Source organism: Felis catus, chromosome A2 (assembly GCF_018350175.1).
Source record: "Felis catus isolate Fca126 chromosome A2, F.catus_Fca126_mat1.0, whole genome shotgun sequence".
Lineage (NCBI taxonomy): Eukaryota > Metazoa > Chordata > Mammalia > Carnivora > Felidae > Felis > Felis catus.
Window position 1 is genome coordinate 33,820,884 of NC_058369.1, and position 12,522 is coordinate 33,833,405.

The window sequence follows — 12,522 nt, forward strand, 5'->3', positions numbered from 1 at the left end:
GAAGGCCACAATCTTCTGTCTATCACGTCGCAGAAATGAGGACTGACTCACACATCCTGTGGCCCTACAGGTAAGATCATGCCAACGCCCAAGGGGCTATGTGACAAGTAGCCACAAGCCAGAAGCAGCAGCCCCCATCCGTCTAACACCTGCTGTGTTTGTGCATGACGCCTGAATTGTATATACTACACTGCACTTCTCCCCAACCTCTGGCTCACCTTCCCCATGTGTACAATGGGTTAAGGAAATTTTCTGCCAACGAGGAACATGAGGTCTGGAGGGAGAGAGCGGTTGGTCAGGACATGGAGCTGGGGACACAATTCTAACCCCTTGCTCTCTCAACCCTGCAAGGCCTTGAAGAGGGGTAAGCCCAAGACCACATCTCGTCAGGACAGAGCACCTCCCGATCACAGGGCCCGCTGCGAGCAGAAACCTGACACCTGTGAGCTCCAACAGCCATCATACGGATGATGTCTTCCCAAGTCCCTCTGCTCCGCCTGTCAAGCCTTGGTGTCGAGAAAAGGTACTTGCAGGTGAGCGAACGAGTTGTATATAATACCAGCAAAATCAAAACCAAAGGAAAATGGGGCTGGAACAGAAAAAGGAAATTCAGTGTGAAGACAGCAGTGCTCCACTGAGGAAGCTGCCCACAGAATCTGGCGGAAAAATTGCTGGACTCACAATAGGTTCATCTGGAAAGACCCCTGGTCAGATGTCAAGCAAGCAAGCACCTGTAGCGGAGGGCTAGAGTGGGCGTACCTCCCGGGCAAAGGCTCCTAGCGGCTCACACAGTAACACGCCCCCACAGCATCCCTCCTTTCTCTTCCATTCCAGTCCCTTTACAGCCTTTCTCTTTTCCAGTGTGTTGTCTAACGCTTGACCACGTCGACTACTTCCGTACTTCCAGGCTGATTTGAGACGCCTGGGGGGATTCTCTTTTTGAAAGCGGTACAAGTGAACTGGGTCACGTTCCCGGATTTTGTGCCACAAACAGAAGCTCACTGTCTTGTAATTCACACGGCTTCCTTTAATCATAGTTCGTTCACGCTAAGTTACAGTTTAACCACTAGGACCAAGAAATTTCCTAATTCTATGTACCTCTGGCCATGGGTAAGACCAATTTCCCACCCCCGTCCCCACATTTGGTGAGGCAAATCCTCCAGGTTTTAGTTCTGCAAACCCCACAAGAGCATGCAAGGCATTTGTCACGAGCATTAGGGCTATGTGAAGAAAGGCTGTTCTCCACCAGTGAGCACGGGGACCCAAGTGTTCCTGCCACGAAACGTCAGCAAGAGAACGCCACGGCCTCACGAGCCCAGGGCTCCCCGTGTGGCACCACTTACAGAAAGAGAGAGACGACGTGGGATGAAGCAGCACCCAGGGACGGTATCGCTGTCAGCTCATTGTTATTGAGGTACCTGTGAAAACAGTAAGAAATTCATCATTTAAATTAGCCGGAAATTTCCTACATGCAAAGTAAATAAAAAAACAGTGCCGAGTTGGCTACTGTGAGATGATATTGCAATGTTCGATACAAGATAAAGAATTTTAAAAGGACTTTTGAAAGGTAGAGAAGTCCCGTGAGGTCACAAAACCTAACTACGTGTCACACCCACGGTTTAGCGATAAACACTCAGGGGAAGTTACCTGTCTTCCAGATTCTCATCTAGCTCAGAAATCGGCACTAGCAAACAAGGATGCAGGACAAGAGCACAGAGACCATCGACGAGAATGCTCCTTGTGGGCTCAGTCAGCAAAGGCCTTGGAGAGAAAGACCATCCCTCCCTGGTTGTTTTTACATGTCTGTGACATGGAGCTCTGCGAATTTCAGCTCTGCCCTCAGCCAAGGGCAGACACCTCGCACCCAGAGCTGCCTCCTCACCCATGTTTGGAGTTCCCAGGAGCCTGGGACACGCGGGCCAGTTATCCCAGTGCCTCGGCTGTGCAATAAATAACAAGGAAGCTGGACTCGTGCAGTCTCATCTACTTGTGATTCTGGCCTCCCTGAACTCTGATGAAGCCTCCAAGCACGTTTTCCAGGAATGCATACATACAGACACACACTGCTTCACGAAGACGTTTTGAAAATCCTCCACAGACCAGACGTGCTCTCCAAGACCCTTTCCGGCTCCAACAGGGTAAATCTGTGTTTCCAGAGTTCTTACCTCTTAATGAACGGGAAAGCCCGCAAACCCAAAACACAGTTCGCTGGGTCTGCCCGCCCCCCGCCCCCCCCCCCGGGCCCCAGAGGCTTTGCAATCCAGCCTCCTTACGTGGACATGTATTTCCAAATCTGGGAAGACCCAAAATCAGACTTGCAAAGTGAGCCCAAAAATCCTTAAAGAAGACAGAGCACGGTGATCCAGCTTTCTGCCGGGTGACAGGCTGAAAAGAAACTGTGTCTGAGATGCAAAATCAAACGGGTAAGGCTGAGTTATCTTCTATTTTGTTTAAGCGTATGTCTTACATGGACCATCTTGTTACCGTTTGAAGACAAGGCCACTGAAACGGCAGCTGCACTCATACAAGTATACAGCTAGCCTTTGCTTGAATAGAATAGTCTGGTTTTCTGCCATCTTCTATAGATATGAATGGGAAGGGGGGGGGGGGGAAGGAAAAGGCCTTGAATCATCCCATTTGCTTTCTGCAGTGCCAGAGCCGGTCAGAGATGAGGCTTGGCAATTACTGGGCCGTGGGACACAGAATGTCTGTTTCAATAGCTTCATGACTGAAGCATCTGGCAGAGAGAAAGCAGATCCGTATCATGTGGCAAATCCCTTCTTCACTTAAAGGGCCCTTGTCTGTGTATTGAAGTAGACAATTAATTACTTTAACAGCCTCTTATCTGACTGCCCCCGGAATCAGATGGTTTCTGCTTCATCTCTTTGCTCCTCCAATGATGCAGCGATCCATTTCCTAGCTTGATGCAGGGATGATGAACACTCTCCATCGCTTTTAATCTCTCCTGATACCTTTTCACGGTATCATCCACACACTTATTACTAGAGGAGACCCTCAGATCTTCACAGAGCAAGAAAAACTAAGGTCAGGGCCTGCTGCCAATAAGGTAGCATGCATAAGACCTCTTCAGTGCCTAGAGATCTGTTCTACAACCCAGGTGATGGGGCATAATAATACTAATGTTGGTAGCAGCTAACCCACAGAGGGGCTCTTATGTGCCAGGCATGGCTCTAAGAGCTCTTCAGTGTATTAACTCATCTTTAGACCCTGAGGGGGTAAGTCCATGCACATTCCTGTCACACCAAAGGGGAAATGGAAATGCTGAAATGTCGAATAATTTGACGGGCATCTGCATTAAGTGGAGGGGCCCAGGAAGTGTAGCGGTCAAGTTTAGGTCCTTAACTACTCACTACCCTTTATTTCTCTGTAATTACAATAGCAACTCCCCGTGCATGATGCAACTTCATCATTACAACTCTGAGTTAGGTACCAGGTTCCACGACTGATCCCTCCCCTACAGCTACATGCTGTAAGTCAGGTTCCGGCCGCCATCACGAGGCTAAGGCCACACAAATAGACAGGGGCGCAGAGAAGAGCTGAACCCAGGAATGACTACAAACCAGAGAGCAACGAGTGGAAACGCCGACAGGACACGAGGCTCCTAAGCCCTCAGGTGACATGTGGTTGTGCTTCACTCTGCTGGAACAAACAGCAGGGACCTCTCTGCAGGAGAACGTGTGCTCAACGAGATCCGTCTAGGCCAGCCCCACTGCACACATGACAGACTGCTCTGCCCAATTTCACAGAAATAAATGAATGAGGAAAAGAGGCAGCATTGACTCAACTGCTGAAAGTGGAGTGCACAGGGACAGTGGACCAGTGCTACAGATAAAGGGAGCCCTGTAGATCTAGAGTGGCGGCTCCGAGCGAACAGATTTAGGCAGAGATCATGGGCTGTCTCTCAACAGGGCCGTGCCATTTACACAGCGGACAGTTGGAGCCCCAAGGAGAGGAATGGCATGGCACGTGTGCCCCTCCATCAGTCCTAAGAACTGCGAGCTGGATGGAAGCCCATCGGCGTCACCGGTGCTGGCTTTCTCTCTGTGCGCTCATGCCCTGTAGGCATGACGACAGTATCCTCAGAAGGCAGCAAAGACTGCTCTCACTCTGAGACACGACCGACTTGCCAGATGGAAACAGAGACTGGTCAAAAATAGCACGGCCAGAGCTCGGACGGAAAGTTTAGCACAGTCTCCACGAATAAGCAAACTGGAGGAATTTAGGACAGGGCTTGATGAAGTCTTCTGAGTATGTAGGGTTGTGCAGTTTGCTACCCTGCACACTCCCCCCACATTTGCTCCCAGCCAAGGCCCTAAAAATTATCCTCAAAAGTCTGGCTTCTTGAACTGCCTTTTCCTGATGATCCAGGGACCAAGAAGTCCCTCACTCAGGTGCTTTTGGACCACGAATCGTGGCCCAAGCCTGGAGCTGGAACAGGTGTAAAGAAGGTAAATGGGGCTACAAGGACTGCCTGACCCTGGGCAGAACCTGGAGGTGGGCCTTTGCCACCTCAGCCATCATAAGGTCCGCAGAGGCCTTCTGGGCTCTTACTGAAATTTCCAGTTACTGGGCTTGCTGAAAGATGCGAAACGTTAAAGAGGGCATTCATTTCAGAGTACTTTAATTATTATTATTAACTCATTCAAATGAGGCTTCAACCAACAATGAAAAACAAAGCCAAGAGGTAACTGTGGATTACAGTGCTTTTTGGCCTTTGTGTATTGCTGTATTATTTATTGAATCGCTAATATACGCACACAGAGAAAGTTTCAAACTGTTTCAAAAAAAAAAAAAAACACCAGGAATATCCAGTAAAAAACGAAGCTTCCTTGCAATTCAGTCCCCTGGTCTGCCTCCAAGAGGAAGCGCCCGCCGCTAGCTCCTAAAGACCGTGCACGTGTTTTTCTTTTACATAGATACACGTGAACTATACGGACTGGTCTGCACCAGCCTTTTCCTGAGTCATGTATCTTGCAGACCTCCATCATTCTTCGCCACCTGCTGAGAACTCCTCTGTTGGCATCAATGAACTATCATTTATTTAGCCAATCCACTATTGGCTGTTTCCAAACACAAAGAGAGCTGCAATTAATAACAAAGTTGGGCAGGAGGCTGAAATTTCAGTTAGCCTTGCTTCTTCAAAGGGAAGAAGTCCTCCCTAGCAGGTAGGAGTACAGACTTTGGAGGCAGACCACTTCATCAATAACTATTATCAGGGCTTTTAGCTACTTGAGAATTAGGTCCACTAAATTATGACTCCGCCAAGACTTTATGATGTAGGGTTTCTATCTCAGATGGCCAGATGTTTGGTTTTTTTTTTTTTGTATAGTGCTTGAGGATATAATCACTGTAAGTTAACAATTATAAGCACTAAGGGTGAACTCTGTGCACCAGGCTCTCTGCTGAATGCTTTACAAGCACTATCTCACTGAGTAACATGTCAATCCTTTAAGGAGGGTACTAAATGATCACCCTACCTTAAAAGATGAAACTGAGGCACAGTTACAGAGCAGCCAAGTGTGGATAATTAGGAGGGAATTTTACAGCTAAGATTTTCTTTTTTAATACTTATGCATTTACCTGGAGAGAGAGGGAGCATGTGTGTGCACTCCAGTGGGAAGGGGAAGAGAGAGAGAGAGAGAGAGACAGAGAGACAGAGAGAGAGAGAGAGAGAGAGAGACAGAGCAAGGGAGAGAGAATCCCAGGCAAGTTCTACACTGTCCCCGCAGAGCCAGACGCGGGACTCGAACTCATGAACCCCTAGCCAAAATCAAGAGAGTCGGACCCTTAACCGACTGAGTCACCCAGGCGCCCCTACAGCTCAGATTTTCAAATCGGACAACCCTGGGTTTATTCAACCTCAGTCCTACCCTTTAGCAACTGAATGGCCTCCAGCATGCTCCTTAACCTAACTGCGCCTTAGTTTCCTCTTCGAAAAAATGTAAACAGCACAAGGATCAACTTCATAGGGTTGTGGCAGGACCTGGCTGAAATAATTAAACCTAGCGGCTTCGGACAGAGCCAGAAATAGAGTAAATGCTTAACAGGTGGTGGTAAGTCACAGTCAAGTAGCAGCGCCTCAAAAAGCTAGCCCTCGTTATTTCCCTCCTCCCTCCCACACACTGAGGGGTGACACATCAGAGGGTGAGCCCTAAGTACCCAAAGGCAGGGCACACTCAGGCTCCCTGGCCGCCCTGAGGAACACTTCAGGTCGACGGCCCTGGAAAGCACACAGCAGCACCCATGGGGAGCACTGGCAGGCCAGGCGGCGGTCACGTGACCCGCATGCAGTTCTTAAAGAGGACGGTATAAATAGCCCCTCTTATTAATAGAGAAGCCTGGCCGCCCAGGCCCCCTGGCTGGAGGCCCTCCGGGTGGGTTTTCCTCAGAGCTGTGGGCAGTGAAGGCTGTGTGGCTTGGCAGCAGCTGCTCGAGTGTCCCTGCGGCCTCTAGGGGCCTCCAACAGGCTTGCTTTCTCGCTCCAAGCGGCCAGCGATGGACTGTGGTTCCGGGCCTCCAAAATAAAACCACTGCTAAACCACCGCCTGCTTGCTTGGCCAGCCTGTGGTTCCCCTCTCGCTGAGGTTTCCAGACTCAGAGGGCTGTGCAGGGGTTAGGAGAGCTGACAGCTCCCGGGAAAGCCTCGAACCCAGTTAGTTTAGAAGCAATTGTAGTCCAACTAGAGCTTTTTGCCTTACTTCCAAGTCGTCTCCCACCTCCCCCCCCCTCCCCCCCCTCACAGCCCCTTGACTGTCTGCTTCCAGGATGGATCAGAACTCCCTCCGGCAAACGCCTGGATCCTTATCAGCGACAAGTTCCACTGCCCTGGGCTCCAGGGAACCCGCCTACTAGTCCATCCCAGTGTGACACCAGGGACAGCAGGTGGTCACGGTGGTAGAAGGCTCAACCAACTGGTCCTTCGGGGTTTGGTTCTTAATAATGTACCAAGCTCGGGGGTTGTGTGGCTCCCAAAGTAGCAGAAGGGGAACGACACAGTACCTCCCCATGTGCGAGGCCTTGGACCTCACTTCCAGTGAACAACTACGGTACTATCGATAACGTGCTCACATACATCCATGCTGCAGAAAGGGAAAAGCAGCAATGAGCTGCTAGGTTACTTGTCGAGGGACGCAGACCGGTGAGTGGCACAGCCAGAACCCAAACCCAGGTCTGTCTGCTACTAAAATGTGTGTCCTTCCCACTAGGTCACACGGTATCCGAGAGATGCGGTCTGTCTTTGCGACTACACGCAGCTGGTAGTGTCGCCACACACAGCACGGGACAGGCGTCCACCTGGGGGAGCGCAGGCCCTGCTTACCGCTTGCTGTGCAATTCCAGCCAAGCCCCCACACTTCGGTCCCTTCAACTGAAGTCCTGCAAAGGTGGCAGCGACAGCAAGGAACAGAGCAGCGCTTAGGCCGATGGCTAGCAAAGGTCCACCCTCACGAGCGCATTCGCGGGATGGAGGAGGACAGTCACACAGATGACAAACAGCACAGGACGCGGGTAGGAGCCTCACGCTGCTCACAAATGGCGACAGCCGTTCGGAGGAGGGAGAAAAGTGCGGCCGGAGGGAGAAGAGGCTGGACAAGGAGGACAGTGCACGGGGGACAAGGGGTCCGGAGGAGTAAGAGGAAACAGTCTGGACCTAGGAAGAGAAGACTGGCAAAGAAAGAGTGATACCAGGAGATAAACACTGGATTTTCGGTCTTTCAAATCTTCAGGTGAAGGCTGCAGGTTAAGCGAGGCGTGCGGGAAGTTAGGGCAGCACGCTCCGGCGTTCCACTTAAGCGCAGGTCTGGGGCTCAAACGGACTGGAGTTCAACTCTCAGCTTCACCACCCTTCCAACACTGTGCAGGTTTATTTAGCCTCTCTGAGCTTCTGTTTCCTCCTCTGTTAAGTGGAGGAAGTCACTGTGAAGAAAGTAATTTGTGTCACAGAGGTGGTACAGGCACTGCGTGAGGTAGCACTCACCCAGGGGTTCGTCTCAGGCGCTGCTACGATGGCTGGACTGTTGCCAGGCAAGAAAATTATTTTAAGACTCATAACCAGCACCCCCAGTGAAGGAAACAGGTGGAAGTCCGATGCTCTCAGTTCCAGATCTGGGTGGGGTGTAAGTTCCAAAAAGCACCACGCAGAAGGGAACGAAAAGCCAGAGGTCAAGGGATCCAAAGCAAAAGCGGAAAGCCCACGTGGGCAAGGAAGAAATGTAACAAGAGAGCTGGAGAGAGAACAACATGGAAAATGTTTGCCGGAGCATCCGGCACAAGTCCAGTTGATGGCGGTCAATGATGGTTCCAACTATAACCCAATACAGCCCTCCAGGACCCAAGCCCTGGTCACAGCCCCTCCTGTCATGCATGCCAGGCACGGTCTCTGGTCCTGTTCCTTCCTGGAGCCCTGAATTTATATTTCCTCTAGCCTGCATCATTCACATCAGTTCAGTTGTGACCCTCCTGACCACCCACGCTCCATTACCACACCTCCGTAATTTTAAAAGAAAAGAGCCTCCTATGACCCTGTCCTATTCCCCCTTAACACTTACCACCGGTACATCTTACTATTTCCTTGTCCAGCATATGTCTTCCCCCACCTTAACGTAAGCTCTGTGAGAGGAGAGATTTGTCAGTAGGGCTGGGACTGGGTCAAGTGGGGCAGGACACACAGCGGGGCATGCCCAAAACCTCAGTGGCCAGGATCAAAGATATTTTAATGCGGTGCTCTTAAAACATCAAAATGAATGCAAAGCAAAATCCACAACAAGCAAAATATCAAGGTTTTCACATCAAGACAGGGTCATATCATCGACAGTGCTGTGTCAATTCGTGCTAGAGACTGGAGCCAAAGGAAAGATCAGGAATGCTGATCCTGACTTTACTTAAACCATGGGTTTTATTCACCAAAGATTTTGTCTTGCCTTTGTGTTGAAATTTTTATTTATTTGCTTATTTTCTTTGAATGTTTCTTTTTGAGAGCGCGTGTGTGTCAGTGGGGGAGGGGCAGAGAGAGGGAGAGAGAGAATCCCAAGCAGGCTCTGTGTTGTCGGCACAGAGCCCAACTCCAGGCCCGAACTCTCGCACTGTGAGATCATGACCTGAGCTGGAATCAAGAGTGGGACACTTAACTGACCACGTATTGGTATTTTAAATACTGTATTAAAACATTCTAGGGGCGCCTGGGTGGCACAGTCGGTTAAGCGTCCGACTTCAGCCAGGTCACAATCTCGCGGTCCGTGAGTTCGAGCCCCGCGTCGGGCTCTGGGCTGATGGCTCAGAGCCTGGAGCCTGTTTCCGATTCTGTGTCTCCCTCTCTCTCTGCCCCTCCCCCGTTCATGCTCTGTCTCTCTCTGTCCCAAGATAAATAAACGTTGAAAAAAAAAATTTTTTTAAAAAAACAAACATTCTTCATCTCGGATGCGGAGTTTGTGGCATCCCCTTAACTGTGAGCACCTGACAGCAACACCTCACTTGCCTCACCCTAGTCGTAGCCCCTATCTGTCTGCCCTACTTGTTCCTGTACCCCCAGCGCCCAGAGAAGTGCCTGGCACACAGGAAGTACTCAAGTCAATGTTAAATGAAAGCTTAAATGATGCCAAGAGAAATACCCCAATTTCAATTTTGTCCAATTCTAAAAGAAAATCTCTACGCTTTGAGACTTAACACACAGAGTCGAACATCCTAACCAGGAACGGTAAAGACAGCCTAGGTCCCGAAAAGGCACTGGCTCCTTGATGGACTCGGTTAATCACGTTGGGCGGCCATGATGGGCTCGAGTGTGTCTCCTTAAAATCCCTATTTTGAAGTCCTAGCCCTCAACACCTCAGAATGTGACTATATTGGGAGACGGAGCCTTTAAAGAACTTGCTAAGGTAAAATGAGGTCATATGGATGGGCCCTGACCCAATACGATTGTGTGTCCTTTTAAGAAGAGGACATTTGGACACACAAAAGAGGCACCAGGGACACACCCATATGCCACAAGGAGAGGCGGCGAGGACGGGGCCATCACAAGCCCAGGAAAGAGCCTCGCAGGAAACCAACCTGCCAGGATCTTGGTCTTGGTCCTCCAGCCTCCACAACTGGGAGAAAATAAGTTTCTGTTGCGTACATAACAGCAGTCTGTTGTATTTAATTACGGTAAATTAGTGCAGTGACCTACCTCAGACTTCTTTGCTCCCTCCAATGGCTGTTGACCTCATAGGAAAATTAAGGTCCTGGACAGAGTATTCCCAAGGGCTCCTTCCAACTATGAAGTTCTTTTACTTTGGAAGTTTAAACATTTTTTTAAAGAGACATAGAAGTCGTAAACACAATTTGGACAATGTGGACACGGGGGCTGGGGGTAGCTGCACCAGCTAATGAAATTAAATTTCCTCTAGACAAATCACCCAGCAATGAAATCAAAGAATAATAAACAAGGGCTTTTATCACTCACACATAATGAGCAAAGTGTGTAAAGCACTTATCTAATAAGATCTACTGAAAATACCTGACAATAAAAGCACCGGGTGAATAATTTACGGACTATCCATGCGCAGTAGTTTTACATAAAAATTAAAATGAGACAGTTTTAATATTTTAACGTACAGGATGAAGTAGTCACAAAAGTAAGCGTAAGTCTTTACATATTGTGCTAGTTTCTAAATTTTCTGCAGTAGTTATGCATGACTTATGTAGAAGTTTCTCAAAAGTCCCCGTGGAACTGAAATTCCTGATAACACTGACATCTACTTTACAAGCAGAATTCTTTAGTCGAGAAGAAGGAAAGAGTGATGGCTGATTTAAAGGGCACTGCACGGAGGCCGGCGGCTGAGAGCTACAAAGGCAGTAGTAATGCCTGGCTCTGTTTGGAGATGGGGGGGGGGGGGGGAGAGAGCGAGCCTCTGTTGTCCACTCTTCTCTACCTGTTTCCTGGGATGCAGAAGGGGTGGGCTGGCCCGTATGCACCTGCTGAGCGGGCTGCTCTACCTCCCTGGCAAATGCAGGGAAGTACCAGTGAGGTGTGCCAACACAGCTGGGCCACAAGGTTTCCCACAAGGGAGGGGACCCTCTTAGACACCCACCATGCTCCGCGATTGCTCATGGATTGTAGCACACCCATCGCCGACTGCCTAGGAAGAGAGAGAGGCTGCAGCCAAGGAGCTCAGTAAGCCGTACAATCTGTCACCAACAGCCGGTACGCAAACGTTCTTTCCAACAAGGTTAGACCGCTGATCCCAGAAAGTGAGCAACGTGGCAACAGGAGAGGGTTTCCCAAGGAGCTCTGAGTCCCCCACCCCCAACCGCAGGTTTAGAAGAAAATACTCACACTTCCTGTAGATTCGGCAAGTCCTCAAAGCCCGCAGGATCAATCTCAGAAAGTCTGTTGTAACTCAGGTTTCTGGTCAAGGAAGAGAATTAAAAAAAAAAAGAAAGAAAGAAAGAAAGAAAGTTAAATCAGCATGCAGCATTACACCCCAAATTCAGCAATCTTTCTACTCCGCGCCCACAGGCCCTCTCCCTTAGAATTGCTCCTATCCCGTACATGACTGTAAGTCACCTTATCAGTAGTGACACTGACAGACCTTGCTTCTCCTCACTTGCAACCATCAACAAGTCACTGTGAAAATCTCAATCAATGAGGCTGGCTAAACCCAAATGGATTTCAATCTGTATCATTTCACCATTTGGCAACTTTTTTCATTTTTTGATTTTTTTAAATGACTTGGACATTTGACCTTTAAAAATTTTTTTTGATCACCTTACCTCTTACTCTCTTTTTCTTAAGTTTATTTATTTATTTTGAGAGAGAGAGAACAAGTGGGGGGGAGGGGGTAGAGAGAGTAGAGGACAGAGGATACAGAGTGGGCTCTGTGTTGAGAGCAGAAAGCCCAATGTGGGGCTCAAACTCACCAACTGTGAGATCATGACCTGAGCCGAAGGTAGATGCTTAACCAACTGAGCCACCCCAGCACCCCTCCACCAGGCAACTTTTTTTTTTTTAAGTTTATTTATTTGTTTTGAGAGAGAGAAACAGAGAGACAGAAGGGGAGAAACAGAGAGACCGGGGGGCGGGGGGGGGGGGGGAATCCCACATAGGCTCCACGCCATCAAAACAAAGCCCAACGCAGGGCTGGAACTCACAAACTGCAAGATCATCACCTGAGCCAAAATCAAGAGTCTGACGCTTAACCAACTGATCCACCTAGGCACTCCTCTGTTTGGCAACTTTTAAAGAAATTCTAAAGTAAGCCAGACCTCTACCTACATTAGAGTGTGCCGATCCTAACGTCCAAGGCTGGATCAGATCCAAGGCTATTCTAAATGGCATTTTAAAAATTAATATTTTACTCAAGCATCAAATATCAAGCAATAGTAAAGAAAAAAAAAGAGGGGTCAAGAACTGACCCTTTACTGTCTACAATCAGTGGCTCTCAACCAGGGATGACATTTGGCAATATCTGGAGACATTTTTAGTTGTCACAACTGCAGGAAAAAGGGGGGTGGGAGGCTTGCTACACA

At 49.1% G+C, this 12,522-nt stretch overlaps 1 protein-coding gene across 1 annotated transcript in view; it reads right to left on the minus strand.

The window, feature by feature from the left end:
- LRIG1 (leucine rich repeats and immunoglobulin like domains 1) overlaps positions 1-12,522 on the minus strand; it is a 114,567-nt gene that overhangs the window by 64,286 nt on the left and 37,759 nt on the right. Inside the window, exons 2-3 of the mRNA XM_011280158.4 lie at positions 11,330-11,401; positions 1,344-1,418 (exon numbers count right to left, since the gene is read on the minus strand). Of these exons, the coding sequence (XP_011278460.2) occupies positions 1,344-1,418; positions 11,330-11,401 (147 nt within the window). The remainder of the gene's footprint in view (positions 1-1,343; positions 1,419-11,329; positions 11,402-12,522) is intronic.